At 40.2% G+C, this 20,052-nt stretch overlaps 1 protein-coding gene across 1 annotated transcript; it reads left to right on the top strand.

Annotated features, from left to right (window-relative positions):
* Positions 1-1,182: 1,182 nt before the first annotated feature.
* Positions 1,183-19,643, top strand: LOC125230496 (GATOR complex protein WDR24). The gene is made up of 17 exons (XM_048135666.1): positions 1,183-1,494; positions 2,101-2,217; positions 4,762-4,877; positions 5,847-5,953; positions 6,576-6,789; positions 8,534-8,622; positions 10,298-10,457; positions 11,820-11,995; positions 12,412-12,625; positions 14,313-14,440; positions 15,005-15,135; positions 15,652-15,789; positions 16,134-16,228; positions 16,669-16,844; positions 17,201-17,303; positions 17,692-17,865; positions 18,280-19,643. The coding sequence occupies exons 1-17, from the start codon at positions 1,395-1,397 to the stop codon at positions 18,406-18,408; spliced, it is 2,367 nt and encodes a 788-aa protein (XP_047991623.1). The 5' UTR covers positions 1,183-1,394; the 3' UTR covers positions 18,409-19,643.
* Positions 19,644-20,052: the final 409 nt, after the last annotated feature.

The following is a 20,052-nucleotide window of genomic DNA, read 5'->3' as shown; positions in this document are numbered from 1 at the left end:
AGGATGTTAAGCATAAAGCATAACAGAAATGATACTTAATAGATCTGTGCCCTTAGCCTATAAAATACAGGTATACCAAAACAAATATATCAAAACATAAAAAACCAATGAGAGAAAAAAAGGAGTGTACAAGTTTCTAATGGGTCGGCAACGCTAATGTGTCACCCCTCTTAAGTTGCAAGAGTCCATAGGTTACGGTGACAGCTTTCCGTCAGGCGGACCTTATGCCTGTTTGCCACCGACGTGGTATTAAAAAAACAAGTTTCTAATGGGTCGGCAACGCTAATGTGTCACCCCTTAAGTTGCAGGCGTTCATAGGTTACGGTGACCGTTTTCCATCAGGTGGACCGTATGCCTGTTTGCCACCGACGTGATATTTAAAAAAACATGTACTTTTAATTATTATCTGACTATCTATAATGAAAGTATAATATTGTACCTAACTTGGTATTGGTACCTACCTATTAATCTATAAAATTCATTTCGACAACTCGAACCACTGAATGAGTTTTCACCACACCAACTGTTAAAGGCTTACTTTGCTATTCGAAAACAGATAGCAAAATTGCATTTTATCCACAAGAGTGCAAAGTAATTTCATACAATGCCTTGAAACCCTCGCAACGCTCAAGATTCCACTTTTTGAATCAATATTGGAATCTTTCGCTTGCTCGGGTATCAATATTGGCACGTGCGAGAGAGTAGCAAGTGGTTTAAAAGTGGAACTAAATATTTTTTTTCAAAATATCAGACATACTACTTGTACACGTAGATGTAAATTCCAAAATACATTTTAGTTGATATAACAGGTGTTAATCGCATATATTCATCATTTCATTTTATAATATACATATAATATGATATGATTTCATTTAAAATTCAGCATACCTACCGGAAACACAAGTGGTATTTTCTTCGGGCAACACTAACAAATGATAACGTTCCAGAGCAAAGAGCATGTTCAGAGTTCAGATGCAAGTCTAATTAATTTTTTCTGAGATTTTTAACTTTATTGTGTAAAAAACAAAAAAAAAAGAATTGCATTCAGAATAATTTTAATAAAATAATTGGCATGTGAAAATAAAATTTTATTCTAATGTTTGACAAACACATAAAACACATATCCTAACTTCTGAACGTCATTTTAAAAACAAAGTCAATCGAACTGTCAATAGTGTCAAGCCAGACTAGCCACACAAACGATGCGGAGAGATAACTATTTTTGTGTATAAATGCGGAGTCTTATCGAGTTATCGTTTTAGTTTAGTCCTTAACCTATCACACGCTCGGAGGTCGATAATGTGCTAATGAATATGTAATTGTTTACGATTCGAAGTTAACTACAATGGAATGAGATCATGCAAGAATAGTGTTATTGTTTTTGTGATCCTAAAATGATTCCATCAAATACTATTTGCGTATCGCAGGAGGGCCCGGCGAACGCTCTGGCTCTTAATAAAGATGCTTCTCAAGTGGTCATAGCTGGAAGAAACGGTAATATAATACATTTATTTATATTCCTAACCTGATCAAAAACATTGTGTTGCTATTCTTTCTGTTGAATAAATTGCCCATGCCCAGTGAAACACTGCGAAGTGTTTAAAAAAATGATTCATATTTAGTCAAATGCGTCAATATTTTAATTTTTTAATTTTATTAAGATTTTAATAAAATCCAGAATGTATTAAAATTCTAAGGTTGGTGTTACAAATCATGTTGATAATAGTTTGTTGACTTGACCTAATTAAAGTTCGTTAAACTGTGAATATCATAATACAATGATAGTATTGATTCAAGTTTTTTTTTATGTTGGTTTGACTCCCTGTTATTTTAGCAGCAGTAGATACTGTAGATAGTTCTGTATTTTTTTTTATTGATCGAAATGTGTACATATTGTTACATTTTACACCAGTGGATTTATTCATAAAATCAGTACATAAACTTAACTCAACGGTATAAAAACATAAAAGGAACTTAAACTACTAAACTTAATCTAACACAGAATAAATATATTTACAAATAAAAGACAGGAGCAAGGTCGCTGCTCTATTGTGTGATGTGTATGAAAATTTAATTTATAATAAATTGTGTTGGTTTCAGTGTTTAAAGTGTTTGCTATTGGTGAGACCGAGTTCACGGAGGTGTGCAACCTTAGAGTTGGCAAAAACCTGAACCTTAACTTCTCTTCTATAGATGTTGCCTGGAATTCTATTGAGGGTGAGCCATATTTTATTTTAAGCATAATTTTTTTGATACTTACATAAATATCACAAAACGTTGTAAAATAGTTCAAGCTGCATGTGCATGTTTGTTTGTTTGTTTGAAAACTGCTTGAGGAAGGGTAAGGTATAAAAACGGTGTTAGTTAAGATCAAGGGTGGATCCAACTTTATACGGGGGTCATGATGTCAATGTGTGCGTGTGCCCAGCGCAGCCCCAGGTCCCCAGGGGTGTCACAGGGTCAATTTGTATGACCAACCTAAGCTCCAAGGGCTGTCATTTTATTTATTACTAGCGTTTGCCCGCTGCTTCGCTCGCGTTACATACGAACATTGCGGAATGCTCCATATAAACGTCCACCCCCCATTTTAGGGAAGTGGGGGGTTAGAAAGAGACAAAAAGTAGCCTATGTCACTCTCCATCCCCTCAACTCACGCCACTTAAAAAATCACGTCAATTCGTCGCTCCGTTTTGCCGTGAGAGACAGACAAACAAACAGACACACACTTTCTCATTTATAATATTAGTATGGATTTTAATAATATTCATTTGCTTAGACAAGTCAGGTGGAATTAAATTCAATGTTCTTGTTACAATGACTCAATCTAAATAAAGGTGAACATCTAGGACACAATCATTAACCCACTATTGTATCTCTGATATTGATATTGAGGAAACATATTATGCAGTTTACATATTAGTTAAAGTACTAGCTTCTCTGATAAAGGTTACTCATAAAACATTCTTGGGAACTACTACTACTACTATACCCTGTACTTTTAGTTATTTCAAGAAACAAAAAATTGTACATTTGAGCCATTTTTTTCAAAGTTGTCCACCCCACTTTTTTTGGATTTTGAAATTTTTATGTGGTTTCCACTCAGAATCGCGAGCTCTTTCAATCCTAATAGGAGAAATAAAGTGTCCCTAGGCTTTTTTCCAATTCCGTTACCGTTTTTCATACATTTTGTAGAAGATCTGAAAAATGTATGGAAATCTTGGGACATTTTTTTTCTCCTATCAGGATCGAAAGACCTCAGGATTCTGAGTATGAATCGCGTAAGAAATACCTATGTTACAAAAAAGTGGTGTGGACAACTTTGAAAAAAATGACCCATTTACCAACAACTGGCTTTAAAAGCCTTTTGAGGGTAGATTTTGTTTACATTTATTTAAATACCTAAATATGCAGACACTGGCTTGTTCACTGGGTCGCCAGCCCAAAAAGAATCTTGACCTCCAGCACAAGAGATTGGAAACTAACACAGGAATAACTTTAGATTGAGTTTAGACTATTTAACTTGGAAAATGGAGATGTGTTTATTTTCAAAACAAAAAATACTTAAAGTTGAACAAAATTACAGACATCACATACATAGGGCTTTTTTCGATTTGACAGCTTTAATTATGTAACAAGAGTCATTGTATGAGAGGGAGTTCTAAATGGGACATATCGATACTACTTTAAAAAATCTCGTATCTCACGCTGTTTCTCAAAGTTAAAACGCAGTAAGTCTATATGCATCCCATACATACTTACTACAATTTTCTTTTCATTGACAGAAGAAGATACAAGTTTTTTTAAAAGTAGTGACGATATACATATTAATTTAGCTTGAATCTCATCTAGTGTACATATAAATACTTACATTACTTACTTACTTATTTACTTGGTTGGCACGATAACCCAAAATGAGTTTTGGCCTCCAACACAAGAGCACGCCATTTGACTCGGTCTTGAGCGGTATCGCGCCAGCTTTCGCCGACGCCGAGCTCACGGAGGTCTACTTTCACTCTATCCGCCCAACGACATTTTGGGTGTCCAGCAGGACGGCGTCCAATCGGTCTCCCCAAGTAGGCCCTAGTGTACATATATGTATATACAAAATTTAACCATTATGTTTAGATTTGTGGTGACTGCTTGCGAAATTGCGTTAACATAATCCACATTTAGGCAAAAATTCTCATGTGTGAACGCTTTTGTGTTTGCTGTCTGAGGTATTTTTTACAAATTACAAGTGCATTCATAACTTGCTTTGAGATCTACAGAATCTAAGATTGCTCCTAGCTAATAACCTAACCTAACAGGCTAAAGTCGCCGTCAATAGAATTTGTGAACAATGTAAACAAACCTTGTAGTCAAAATGTCTTTAATATCCATTCTAACTCATCAGATACTGGCTAAATCCATGTGTTATTTAATCAATTCATATCACATTATGATCTTCAACCTTTAAAATAATAAAATTGTGCTAGAATTATACACGTTAAACTTTCGTGAGACATATTCAAATAATTAATTAAAAGATACTGGTTAAATCGCCTGACATGTTTATAGGCCCCTCTTAATCAAGTTCACGGTTAAACTCGCAGAACTCCATTGAAGAGGGGCCTCTTCAACCTTTAAAATAATACGTATTTTAATTAATTATTTGTGCTAGAATGTTGATATTTTATAGAATGGTTTGTTTACATTGTTGACAATTTCTGTTGACGGCGATTTTAAATAAACGTTGCATAAAAGAAGTGATGTTTACTGCAGAGAATACGATAGCCACCGCTGCTACCAATGGCGCTGTCGTGGTGTGGAACCTCGGGCGCTCCGGGCGCTCCAAACAGGAGCACGTCTTCTCCGACCACAAGAGGACTGTCAATAAGGTATGAATAATTAGGATAAGCAGTGAAAAACTTTTAGCTTCGGGCGAACTCGGCTCCGTCCAATTATTAGGATTGACATAACTTCATGTCGATTTGTATGCACAGCCATAGGTAATTACTTGAATTTTGAGATAATGCCATACTTAAACGGACAACACGATTCGTACCTTTGTTTTTGTTGATATTTTTTTGCAATTATTCAGACAAGTCTATCAGGGAGGAAAACCCATACTAATATTATAAATGGGAAAGTGTGTGTCTCTGTTTGTTTGTCCGTCCTTCACGGCAAAACGGAGCGACGAATTGTTGTGATTTTTTAAGTGGAGATAGTTGAAGGGATGGATAGTAACATAGGCTACTTTTTGTGTCTTTCTAAAGCGAGCGACATAAGGTACAGCGGGACAAATCTCGACTGGGGGGCAAATGTAACTGGTCCATTTTTTATCCATCCATCCATGTTTTACAATGTTTGCATTATTAATTAGTGTCCACGGGTTATATATGGTAGGCGTGTTCAGTGTAAACATGTAGAGTTCAACATTATAGTGTAATAATGGAAAAAAATGTTAGTTACAATTGCTGCCCAGTCGAGATTTGCCCCTCTGTACCTTATACAAAAAAAAATATTCGAATCTTCAACATCTATGGCGGTCAAAGGGTTAAACATACATACAATCACGCCTGTATCCCATGAAGGAGTAGGCAGAGCATATGAAACTACTCAAGTTTCAGTGCCACTCTTCAAATAAGGGGTTGAAAGAAAACGAAACTGTGACATTGCAGTGACAGGTTGCCAGCCTCTCGACAATTTAACCCATATCCCACAGTTGCCTTCTACGACACCCACAGGAAGAGGTAGAAAGGGGGTGGTGAAATTCTTAACCCGTCACCAAAGGGTTAAACAACACAGACATTTCTCAACAACAAAGATCAGTTTTTTTATTTGACTATTCTTTGGTGTTCCCATAGGTGAGCTTCCACTTGACAGACCCGTCACTGCTGATTTCCGGCTCCCAAGATGGCACCATGAAATGCTTCGACCTGCGCATGAAAGAAGTTGCCAGAACTTTCATCAGGTAAATTCATCATCATCATCCTCTTTGCGATATCCCGGCATTTGAGTCTACGGTCCGCTTTGACAGCAGGTTTTCTAAATTATGAGCTTTATTTTGATTAGAGTGGAATCAAATTCATTAACATCAAGCTATATTTAATCTAAAAAACAAATAGGTCTGAGGTAGGAAGAAGTGCGTACATATTTATTTATTTTTATTTTTATTTTATTTATTTATTTATTTATTGTTCAAATAAGTTACACAGCATAACAGTAAAACCAAGGCACTGTGGAACTAAAAAATAAAAACAATTGGTATAGAACATAAATAGTAAAAAACAGACGACAAAAAAAACAACATTCTATTTAGGCGACGACGTAACAGCGTGGATCCGTTGCGTCGCCTGACACGGCGTAGGGTTCGGCAGGTTGCCCCGGAACCGCCGAAACACGGCGCCCTTCGGCCAGAAATTCTGCACTCGCAAATGCATACAATTGCAAACGATTTGTAATAGATAAAATGCGGCAGATGCGATTCCACCCATATTTTTCTCGGTAGAATAAGCTCCTTGTGCACGTAACTTAGTTGATCTTGTTGATGAATCTTTAAAACATACCTTCAGCCATATTTTTTAATTTCCCAGCAACACAGAATCAATACGGGACGTCCAGTTCAGTCCACACCAGGCGCACACATTCGCGGCCGTGTCCGAAAATGGATCAGTCCAGTTATGGGACGTGCGTCGCTCTGAGCGTTGTGTGGTACAGTTCACAGCACACTCAGGGCCGGTGTTCGCCTGTGATTGGCATCCGACTGTACCTGCCTTAGCTACAGCATCGAGGGATAAAACTATCAAGGTATGTACCACATATGGAACATAATTTAATTGGTCGTATCCAGGTTATAGGACGTACGTTGTTCCGAGCGCTGCGTGGTACAATTCACCGCACACTCAGGGCCGGTGTTCGCCTGTGATTGACATCCGACTGTAACTGCCTTAGCTACAGCATCGAGAGACAAGACTATTAAGGTATGTACCACATGTGGAACATAATTAAATTTGTACGTTGTTCCGAGTGCTGTGTGGTACAATTCACAGCACACTCAGGGTCAGTGTTCGCCTGCGATTGGCATCCGACTGTACCCGCCTTAGCTACAGCATCGAGAGACAAGACTATTAAGGTATGTACCACATATGGAACATATTAAATATGGTCGTATCCAGTCATAGGATGTGCGGCGCTCCGAGCGCTGCGTGGGTTCACCGCACACTTAGGGCCAGTATTCGCCTGTGATTAGATGCCATTACACATATCAAGCTAACAATATGTGCCAAATCGTCAAAACTGAGGTTCAAAAGTTTAAGCTTGTATCGAGAGATGGCAGTCGTCTATGCACTGTGATTACACATGCATGCATGTGTATATATAATCAAGCGAAAACAATGATGAAAAGGATGATAGAAAAGCGGCAGGGGACTTTGTCTTATAAGTACACCTTATGATAGCGATGATCAGTAATATCAGTATACACGTAAACAACGTGGAGTAATATAACGATCAGATTGTTAATACCAGACATGTTGCTTATCTCCCAGAAATGAGGTCCAGCGCAAAAATACCGCTTGTATCCGTTATTTAGTCTGCAAATCAAAATAACACCTACATTTCAAAATTAACTTCACACCTTACATTTACAGTTCAAAATCGGAAAGCTAAAAGTATAGATAAGAGTCATGGATTAAATCGGTCACTATTCAGTGCGATTTTGTGTCTTGTATCTTTTATATACAATTTATAATTATAAATATCCATACTTGTGATGTTATAAATGGGAAAGTGTGTATCTGTTTGTTTGTCCGTCTTTCACGGCAAAACGGTACGATGAATTGACGTGATTTTTTAAGTGGAGATAGTTGAATGGAGAGTGACATATACTTTTTCTCTTTTACCTCTAAAATTTTATAAATTTCAATGTTTTAGCACTTCTGTCTAACTTTAGGTCAGTTTCTATCATTGGAGACATCAATATCAATATCTCAAAATGGGGTGGAAGTTTATATAGTTCTGCAATTTTCGGATTTGACGCGAGCGAAGCCGCGGGAAAATGCGAGTGTTGATATAATTTGCATAATCTAACATAATATGTCTGCAGAAAGTAGGTCGCGATAAGAGCCTCGTGGCTTATCTGCATACATTTGACGTAATATAAGCTTTATTGTAGGTAGATAGGGTTCATGATGGTTAGTTTGTCGTTGTAAGACGGTCAGCCACCTTGTATATGTCTATTGTCTAACGAATCAAGGGCGTGTGCTTGTATATGTCTGGTAGGTAAGATATTATATGATAGCACAGACTAAGGTGAAATAGTTCTTACAAATGTCTACTTAGATTCATGAAGAGTAATAAATTAAAATATTTACTTTTTTCTATACCAACGATTGAGAATATTAGGTCCCTATCATTTGACGGAAAAATCCGTGTTTTAGTGGTTTAAATTCAGGTCATAAGTTTACCTATACTATAACATACAATGATTATTGTTAATACTCATTTTCGGCGCTTCCTGTATTATTATCTACCATAAAATATGTTGCTACAGGTGTGGGACATACACGCGAAGCCGACACTGGAACACACGATCTACACGATCGCGTCCGTCGGGCATGTCAAGTGGCGCCCTCATCGCAAGTGAGTTTACACAATTCACAAATCCTCAAGGAACGAGTAAAACTTTGTCCTATGGTGGCTCTTGAAACCGTAGTAACGCTCGAATTAATATATAAGTATTTATTTATCTATATAAGTATATCGTTGTATATACACCGTGTTTTTATTGGATTCCGTTAACTTCGGCATATAGTTAGGTCCATTATAGGAAACAGAATAGAAAGAAAGAAAGAAAATACATTTATTCATAGTTTAATAGCATAGTTTGTTTTCTTTAATTCGTAACTTTTTTCTGAAAAAACTTGCTATTAACCCTTAAATGACGAATTACTTGACGAAGATTTATTCAAATTTAAATTTTGACATGCTGTCATTAGAGTCCAAAATAGATGCTGCATATATAGAGGTACATCACTATGCATTTAAGGGTTAAGAAACGAGATTTCTGTGTTAACGACGACTTCAAGATAGCTATGAAACCGATATCAGTTCTAACTTTAATCCTTACTGGTTGATAGGTAACTTTTTACAGTGTCTTATGTGAATACTATTGTTAGTAGAGATAAAGCATGCAACTATGTTAGGACAATATTTTGAACTAAAGTGTTTATACATATTACATATTTCGCTTAAAGTTATTAATTTATTAATTGACATGTTAACTTCATAGTTAGTTTTCTTTAATTTTTGACACTTACTTAGTGTGAGTTAATACGAGTAGTTTCAGTGCCACTCTACCGCATTTAAGGTGTATGACACTTACTTAGGTGAGTTAATTATTTTTTTTAGAAAAAAATACGAATTTAAGAAAACTAACTTTGTCAATATGTTTCCTATAATGGACCTACAGCACGGTGTATATATTAGGTATATCGGTGCCTATTTAGCGCCCATAGTACAAGCTTTGCTTAGATTGGGGCTATGTTGATCGGTGTAAGGTGTCCCCAATATTCATATTTAGTTATATTTTAGAAGAACTTGCCTCGCTCAGATTTGTAGTTAAGTTAGCTCGCTCGATTCATTGTGTATAACCATATTATATTAAACTTTCTAGGACGGTGGTTATAATATTTCACCCAGTGAAACTTTCTTCGTCTCTAAAGATAAAGTTTTAAACAATATTACATTTCCCTCAAAATCAGGATGAATGACAAATTGGTCGCTTACAAAAATATAAATTAAAATTATGGAGTAATCTATCACGATTTTAAATTATCATAAATGTGAATTAACGACTTATAATATGGTTTAAGACATTTATTTCTCAAAAAGAATACAATTCACTTGACATGAGAAATACAAAGTAAATTTTAAAGTAACTTACACAGTAACATAATAAAGAAACAGGTATCGTTGTTTTCTAAATTGTAGATACAATTGGAATAAGCAATTTTTAACCCCTCCGACTCAAAAGCGACGGGGTGTCTGTCTGTCTGTCTGTATGTGGCATCGTAGCTCCCGAACGGATGAGCCGATTTAGATTTAGTTTTTTTTGTCTGAAAGCTGAGTTAGTCGGGAGTGTTCTTAGCCATGTTTCGTGAAAATCGGTCTACTATGTCCCAGTCGGGGGTTTTTCAAATTTTTAATTTTGTGGTTAGGTTATTTAGTTATTTTGTTGAGCCAAAGAGGTAAAAACTCTTCCGGCTCCTCTTAACTAGCACATTAAACAATTTGTAATCAAAACCCTCTATTCCAGACACCACGTAGCGTCTTGCGCTTTAGTCCTAGACTGCGCCGTCCACGTGTGGGACGTACGTCGCCCCCACGTTCCCCTCGCTACGTTCGCTGAGCACAGAGACGTGGCCACAGCCGTCGCATGGCTACCAACCTTCGACGCCTTCCTGTCTACTAGTCGAGTGAGTATTGTACTACACGTGAGACGCACGTTCCCCTCGCCACGTTCGCTGAGCACAGAGACGTGGCCACAGCCGTCGCGTGGCTACCGACCTTCCTTCGACGCCTTCCTGTCTACTAGTCGAGTGAGTATTAAACGCCGAATCACGAACAGGTTTCCATGACCATGGCCAATCGCCTCTTGGGTATACTTTGTGCTTTGTGGTTAACGGCCATCAAAGACATATGTAACTCTGTATAGACGGACAAAGTCTAAGAAAAAAACGTACCACAAAGCCATAGACAAAAAGGTACGGTGGCCTAGATGGCGTTACACCTTTGGTACAGTATAATAAAGAATACAGTATGGGCACTCCCGCACCCCGCTCAAAGTGCCGCCGACCCCCTCTCGGTTACCTCACAGTTACCGCCTGTCAAAAACGCAACCAGTCGACCTGTCATATCTCACTCTACATGGTCCGCGTTCACCTACACGAGCTTAGAATGTGTGCTAGGAACGCGCCTCTTTCATATGATCGCCAGTGTTCGAGATGTGCCTTTGGGGAACGCTCGGCTAGATGGCGCTAAAATTAGTATATGACATTTTAACGGTTGTCTTCTGATAGCAGTTTCATTCTCCAGGGGGTCACAGTTCTAACCTAACCTAACCTACTTTCTGATAGCAGTTTCATTTTCCAGGGGTCGCAGTTCTAACCTAACCTAACCTACTGTCTGATAGTATTTTCATTTTCCGGGGGTCACAGTTCTAACCTAACCTAACCTACTTTTCAAGCAGTTTCCTTTTCCAGAGGTTCACAGTTCTAACCTAACCTAACCTACTTTCTGATAGCAGTTTCATTTTCCAGGGGTCGCAGTTCTAACCTAACCTAACCTACTGTCTGATAGTATTTTCATTTTCCGGGGGTCACAGTTCTAACCTAACCTAACCTACTTTTCAAGCAGTTTCCTTTTCCAGAGGTTCACAGTTCTAACCTAACCTAACCTACTTTCTGATAGCAGTTTCATTTTCCAGGGGGTCACAGTTCTAACCTAACCTAACCTACTTTCTGATAGCAGTTTCATTCTCTAGTCCTTCTAGTACCTATTATAGTAGTTTTCATTTTAACACATATCAAGTTAACAATATTGGCCAAATTGTCAAAACTGAGGTTCAAAAGTTTTAAGCCTGTGTCGAGATGGGAGCCTATGATTACACATTTTGCTTTGACAGTAACTCTCTATAATACTCGATCCTCTTTGACGGCATGTATAATAAACCCTCATGGGAGTAAGCCACCCGTTGTTGATAGATTAAGGAAGAACCGTCATGTTGGTATCCGTCGAAATCTATAGCAGTCAAAACATTTACACTATTTTGTCTCCAGGATTGTTCCCTATACCGGCATCGCTTCAGTGAGGCAGCGCATCCAGTGCTGTGGGCGAATCCTCAGGGCGTCAGCATCTCTGCGAGAGGGGAGCTAGCCTCCGCTGTACCTGAAGCCCCTCTACCCCCCCTACCGACCGCCCCTCACACTGATGAGAGACACCTTCCTGGCTTAGGGTGAGTATGATGCTCTTATCTCTAGTGGGCTAGTCCTCGATACAAGGTTCCTTTGTAATAGTGTTTTGCAATTTTAGTGATGAACGAGTTGTTGATAGATTATTTCGTTTCGACCTTTGAATCAAACTGACGACTGAGTTAGTAATAAAACTCAAATGTAAATAGTTCTGATTATGACAGAGACATAAGCACGTACCTAAATAGGGGTTTTGTTATACAGTGAATCTTCTCTACGTAGTACTATGACTAAGGGCCAGTCGCATCAACCATATTTGACAGACACATCATCGTCAAGCGGCAGACGTCTATGGAACTTCCCATATAATAAAATTTAACGAACGCTTTAACGGTGACAGACGATTTGATGCAACCGGTCCTTACTCTGTTGGCATAGTCTGACCAGTGTATATTTCCAGCCGCAAGCAGCCCCGCGCGGGCTCGCTAACTGCCGCCGCGCAAGCCACCTTCGAGCGCGCCTTCCCCGACGGCGCCGCGTCCGTGCTGCGTCGCGCCCGTGCGCCCGCCGCGCCGCTAGTGGCTTGCGCTCTGGAGTACAAGCTGCACGGCGCGCCGCCGCACCAGCTGGCGACGCATAACGCTAAGGTGGCTCGCGCTAACGAGCGTCACATGGTGAGTGCGAGCTAGCGACGTCGCGTCTCTCTGGACGGCGCATCAGCGCGCTCGGCCCCATTAGTCTGTGTCTTTTAGTGAGCAGTTCCCGAATACTTTGTACATAGCCACGTCAGCAAATTTTAATTGATCCTATTTTGTTACTAACATTTAGTAATATAAGTCGACTTTCATAAGATATATACAGGATAACTGTTGTAATTAAGAAAATATAGATACTAGAGAACCTTAATGACGAAATAAAACTTACTAAAATCTCAATTCATGAAAAAAATCTTGGTAACAAAATAGGAATAATAAAAACAAATTTAACTTTTTCCTTAATTTTTGTACAAACTTTTCGAGAACTGCTGTAGTATAAACTACATGAGCTGGCAACGCATAACACTAAGGTGACTCGCGCTAATTAATGAGCGTCAGTGTCACATGGTGAGTTTGGTAACTAGCAACAACGCGTTTTTAGTTTTATATCTGGGCGCTTGCTGCCACTAGTAGCTTGCGCTTTGGAGTACAAGCTACATGGTGCACCGTCGCACGAGCTGGCAACGCTTAGTGCTAAAGTGACGCGCGTTAATGAGCGAATCATATCCGAGTCGGCAACGGCACTCACGTTACACGTCACGATTGTTACATAAACGTTGACTTGAATAAAGGTAGCTTATTTATATCTGGGACCCTCATTGACTCCATAGTTTCAGTTCGTCCTTGAATAGGCTACTTGCCTCCTAGTCAAATCAGCTTCTTTTTAAGAACTGTTAAAACGATTTTGAACAACTTGCTAATTATTATTTATTAGTAAAAACATGTTTACATGACATTACAGTAAAACCAATGCGTCACGAAACTTAGATAACAAAAAAGAGAGAAAATAAAAAGAACAAAATTAAAAATAAAATTAAACAATTGATTTGGGCGATGACGTCACAGCGTGGCTCCGTTGCGTCGTTTGCCCCGGTGTGGGATTTGGCATTTATATGAAAATGAATCGAGTGACGTCACGGTCAACTCGGTCACTTTATATATTTCTACCTGACTTATTAAATAGAAATCGGATTTAAAAATAACTTTCGTCCATGTTTTTGTTATAATTATCTGATGCTTTATTTCGTGCACGGTATAATAGTATTTTATGCAACAGGCGTTTAAAGGAGGTCAAAAAAGACGAGTGGCGTGGGTAACAATTTGAGGCGAAGCCGAAAATTGTTATTAAGACGCCAGGAGTATTTTTTGACTCAGTTAAACACCGTTGCATACAATACTTTTTCTACGACCATGCACTTACTTTTGAATAGTTTTCTAGAATAACTTTCGTGAAATTCGCACTGTTTTCTATAAGTATTTTGACTTGTCCTCTGCAATGTTCCTGCACTCACCCTGTCGCTCGCACTCCCCCGCGCCACCGCCCGCCCCCGGCCGACGCCCCGCGGCCCGCTATATCCCTTAAAGGCTACCTTACTATGCTGTAAGAGCTATATAATATCGTATGCGTGGGTGCGCGGGGCGCCGGCCGGGGGCGGGCATCTTTTATGTGGGGTTTTAACGATCTATGCACGACACGGTAAATGACGAATAACAACACGGGAGTAGAAAAAATATTTTATTTTAACTCCAGTCAAATTCCTTATTATCTTTACATGATGGAGCTTTACCAGTTTTAAAATGAAGCTAACATTTATTTATTTTCTAGGTCGGTCACGTGTGGGACGTGGTCCGCTGCGTGTACAGCACGCGCGCGGCGGAGGCCCGGCGCGCGCCGCCGCCCCCGCCGCCCGCGCCGCCGCCGCGCGCGCCCCCGCCCGCGCTGCCGTCCTACAGGTGACATGTCGCAGGCTCGCGTGCGGGACCTCGTGTGCCGAGTGCGCCAAGCGAGCAGCGGAGGCGCATGTTACAAAATACTCGTACTAACATTACTATAAACATTCGAACAATAAATACTTTGTATTTATGCTTTATGTGCGATGAGGACATCACAGAACTAGATTTGGATAGAAGAAATCGAGTTTATCTATTTGTATGGCGGCCGAGCGTGTTACATTTTGTACTGAAGTTGTTACCTGCCTGTGATTTTAAATATGTCTCAGGCCCTTGAATGTTCATAATTTTTATGTTATTGCAATTAAATATCACGTAACGAGGCGTTTTTAATGTTTTGATGACTTCAACTTACAAAAATTACGCCCGAAAGCTGCAAGCTTCGATTAAAAACAGACAACTCAGTGGATATTACGGAGTTCATTTGACACGCTAAGCAGATACGTCTGCTTGATCTATGGTATATACGTAATATATGACATCTGTGAAGGACATATTTCATTGTTAGTTATATATATAACCTTTTGTTTTGCTTAACAAATAAACGAATATAATATTTGATTGCAGTGCAGTGGAAGAGGAACCGATGGAGGAAGTGGAAGAATGGGCGGAGAACCAATTCCACAACAGCGGCGTCCTAGGGCTCCCCACACACAGCATATATGTCCCGCCTACTCGGCTATTAAGACGCGATGATGGTAAGAACTTAATTACAAGACTGCCTAATAAGAGATTTTTTTTTATCATGCAGAAACGTCTGCGAGCGATATTAGGTACATATTTTTAAATTGAAGGAAAAATGGAAAAAATCTCACCTCCGGCAGGACTCGAACCTGCGACCTCTGGCCTTGCCGGGGCCATCGGCCAGTTTACCATTTTGAAACTTCATAAATTTCATAATAAATCCAAATCATACACATACATAATCAATCAAATAAATAAAAATCCCACTAAAACGAAGTGCAAATCAGTAGCTAGAAGCTCGTTGATGTTTTTTGTATTTTATTTTTTAGATTTTGTCTTTGTATCATCATGAACCTGTTTGTTCCACTTATTTTAATTTTAACATTGTAATGTGATATTAAATAAAGCCTTTCTATGTCTATGTCTAATCTAAATTCGGTCTTAGCGAAGTGCAGAATCTGCAGATCAGTACGTACTTAGAAGCTAGCTCGTCGATGTCGTTTGCCTTTAAGCTTGTTGTCATTATACAGAGACAGCGGGCTGGGTGTCAGCAGCGTCAGCACACTATGTAGACGTAGACGCGGCCAACTGGACGCTCCCGGAGGAAGCCTTCCCGCTACGGGCACCAGCCCACGCCATCACACCGCCGCCCACTGACGACCACACAGGTGAGACGCACTGCGGGTGCGAGCGAGACACACGAGTGAGACAGACACTGCACGCTCCCGGAGGAAGCCTTCCCGCTACGCGCGCCAGCCCACGCCATCACACCGCCGCCCACTATGACGACCACACAGGTGAGATAGACTCTACGTAGCCTCTGCGGGTGCGAGCGAGATAGACATACGGTAGAGCGGGATAGCAGAATTTCCGCTGTCCGCTGACGATCGGACAGGAGAGATTTATTGTATATAATGTGCGTCTGTACACATCGACCGAACTGCTTCGCGCGGTAGCTCTTTCATTTTATTTGTGATGTAGACTGTGGATCCTAATTTCAATGTATTTGCAGGCAACATGGCGGGCGGCGCGTCACCAGGCGGCAGCACGTCCACGAGCTCGGGGCCCGCTGTGGAGCACCACTACACTCAACAGTCCTCCGTGCCGGTAATTATCTAATTTATTCAATATCTTCTCGCTTTACCACCTTTTGTTCTTTTTTGCCGTTAATCGTATTCGGTTTTACACCTCATCAACGGTTCGGTCATATTGATCAACGTTTACTATGGGACCAATCCCGAAAACGCGAAATAAATAGTTACCTACTCTCCCATAAGAAGTGTCAGGCAGCCAAAATATATGAAACGGGATTTTTTTATGATTGATAAGTTGTCTGAGGTTTATAATGTCTAATGTAATTTTTCGTTCTGTATTTAACTGTGTACAGATTATGCGCGGCAACCACTCAAACATTGAATCGTGCGGCGGCCGCGCGTAATGGAGACGGGGTTTCCGCGCGCGGCAACGCGATCCAATGTTCGAGTGATTGCTGCGTATAATCTATACACAGCTTATAAGTACCAATTTCACTGTCTCTTGCTTGACAGCTTGAAGACACGTCAAACTCCGGCTCAGGCTCGGAGGGCGAGCTGTCAGTGCGCGCGGAACCGCTCGTGTGCCGCCTGGACACGGCGCCGCTGCTCGCCGCCGCGCTGAAGGCGCACGCGGCGCTCGGCGACGTGCAGACCGCCGCCGCCGTGTGTGTGGCCCTACAGGAGCACAGGTGAGTGTGGCACACTGTCCCACAGCTGTAGGAGTCGCACGTGTGTCGTCTGTGTTGCGTTACAGAAACATAGGTGAGTGTTTGTGGGCCTGCAGGAACACAAGTAGTTTGGACAGGGTCGCCATGAGACACGAGAATTTTTCTGGTTTTACGCACCGCGTACTATTGATCGCCGCATGTATCAGGCGATCAGATAACCAGTAAGGCTGGAACTTCTGACACTCTGAAGCAGTCTCTCTGAAACTCGTTGCGCAAAGTGAAATTACCCACACTTAATGTTACCAGTGATATTTCCTATTTCTTAAAAGAGGCAAAGGGCGTTATAAAACATTCTTACGTTTATTTATTTTTTACAGATCGGACCTGTTTCCGTACATAGATGAAGCGTTACAAGAGCAATGGCTATTAGGTTACATCGAGTTACTACACAGGCATAAGCTGTGGAATGTCGCCACTGAGGTGAGCCTTTCTGCGTCAAAGCGTTTTCTCCTTTCGTTAGACGTTAGATTTTTACGCTTTCGTATTTGGACTACTTTTGTCCTTTGATTACTGATTGGAACCTTCCTTTAAACCGGATAACATATTAAGTTCTTTTGAAGAATAGGATCTTGTTCTTCCTACCCTTATTCCACGTTATGTGCAGTCGGTACAACTCGTCATCCTCTTCCATTCCTCTTTATCTTTCGTCATCCAATTCATACATCGTTGTTTGGGTTTACCTCCCGCTCCATCCCACAAAGAATTGGTTTTTCGGTTATTTGAACCGGTCTAACACAATATATCCGGTCGCGCCGTATACCGAAATATTCTATTGAGACGATTAAGACTAATGTAACCTATTCTACAGGTGATCCGCTGCGCATGGCTAGGCTCCGTTCGAGCACTTTCTCAACAATCCACCAGTATAGCGGCCTGCTGCGGCCGCTGTGCGAGACGCACAAGACCACACCAACCTTGTGACAGGTGCCACGCGAGGGGGAAGGCCCGATCCGTGCCTGATCTCTGCGCTGTGTGCCACCAGGTGAGACAACACCACAGTCTGTCCTGCTCCACTCTAAGCGGCCTGTAGAGCCCTCACCAACCTTGCGACAGGTGCCACGCGAGGGAGAAAGCCAGATCCTTGTGATCTCTGCGCTGTGTTAAAATTTTTACTACGAGTATTCATCCGCGTTAAAGTATTGAGAAAGCATTCGGATGTATCAGCGTGATTGAGCAAGAAACAACTTAATATTTCAAATGTTGCGTTTCTACAGTCACCAGCATTATGTTACACAATGAAGGCTTCAAAAACATCTGACTCAATCTTACTTGAAGAGCCATCGGAGTTACATATTTTTGTGTCCTTCGAAGAGTAATATAATTTAGCAGGTGAGTTAGATCCTGAAATTGTGGTTTTAAAACCTGCTGAATGCTTCACTTTTCCACTTATTTACAGGTGGTCCGCGGGCTATACGCGTGGTGCCAAGGCTGCGCGCACGGCGGCCACCTCGCGCACATGCGCCGCTGGATGGAGTCCCACCGGCTCTGTCCCGCCGGCTGCGGCCACCAGTGCCAACTAGGCTGAACCCGCATACCTATAGGTACTTGGAATTGAAGAATTTCTTAGGGCCTCCGCCCGCCAATAAGTAAAGCGCTGTTCATGCTAATTTCAGTTCATTATAGAAATAGATGGATTTAGAAAGTAGAGGGTGGGTAGAACCTTTGCAGTTATGTGAATTAAGACGGGAAAGCTGTAATAAATGTTGATTTGAAACTGTTCTTCTTCGGGATCTTCGATCTCAGCAGTAAGCGCCGTTTCTGCTTCCTTTTTCTTCGTATATTATATTACTAAAAAGATGTTAAGCACGAAGGATTTCGTACATGTACCCGACTTTTCCTATCTCTTTTGCATGCGAGTAAATATTGCTGTCCCGCCTAGATGCCAGGAATGAATGCCAAAACGCGAGCAATATAATATATTCAAGCGTGTGCGATAGACATAGGACACGGTGGGTCAACGTACGAAAATATTCGAGATTAGCTTTCTTACTTCACGTGCATGCAATGTTTCATGGTTTCTGCCGAATGGCTACCTACGTATGCGTTTGCTAACACAAAACAACGTGAGCAAACGTTGGTGCTATTATAACGTTAATCATATTCAATACATAGTGGGAACTGGACACCTACAACGAAACAGACCTAAGGACCTAACGCTGCAACAAATCGCCGTTGTCAGTTTCGTTATTTTTCGTAGCTTTGTGTAATTGTCGATAGTAAGTTTAAGTGAAACCTAAGAGGTATAGTCATAAAAAGTCACTGTCATATGCATAACAGACAATGATGGTCAAACATGAAGTCTAGCGCTTTGAAATTAGTTGATTTCAGTTCGATAGTCCGCGTTGGTAATTGACGTAATTGTCTATTCGTAACCTAAACTTTATTGCAAATCTATAGGTCCATCGATAGGTCAACATTTGGCTTTATATTATGCGATACATGAATTCAAACTCTTTCAATGTGATAGGGTTCTATTTTGCATAATTTCTCACTCCTTTGTAAGCGTTAGTTCATACTGGACTAGTCACATCCTAGTCTTGGTTTATAGAGGTAGTTGTATTTCAAATGACATTTGTAAATAGTCATCAACATGTATAATTAAAAATAATCTTGTGCTACGTAATGCAGAAAAATATTGTAAATAAGAATCAGAGTGCTATTATAATATATAAATAAAGTAGATTAAAATAAGTGTTATACGCTGTGTCAATTATTTGTACATACATTTATAAAGAAATAAACAAATCATACGGTAACATTTATAATTAGTTTTATTGTAATATTTACACACCTTATATATAAAATATAACTTTATTGACAGTGGATGGATTTACTTACTGAATCATTTAACAGAAAATATTTAAAGTACAACACATCCATTCTGCAGGATCTCGGCACATTTCCGCATGTATGTATGAATTAACTAGTTCACATTTATTGTAATAAAGCCATGTATTCATTACAAACATTGTTTTATAATGAGCAAGTTTATGGAAATAACTGGTTATACTGTCAATCGTAGAGAAAGCCACACACAAGTGCCCAAATGTGCACGATTTTGATTAAAGTAAATAATATGTACTATGTACTTAAATGTTTTGTTGCTCGTCAATCGAAAATCTAGCAAAGATTCTCACTGACGATGTGTGGCTTCAAATATAGTCAATCG

The sequence above is a fragment of the Leguminivora glycinivorella genome, chromosome 10 (assembly GCF_023078275.1).
Source record: "Leguminivora glycinivorella isolate SPB_JAAS2020 chromosome 10, LegGlyc_1.1, whole genome shotgun sequence".
Taxonomy (NCBI): domain Eukaryota; kingdom Metazoa; phylum Arthropoda; class Insecta; order Lepidoptera; family Tortricidae; genus Leguminivora; species Leguminivora glycinivorella.
This window is presented reverse-complemented; position numbering and strand designations above follow the sequence as displayed.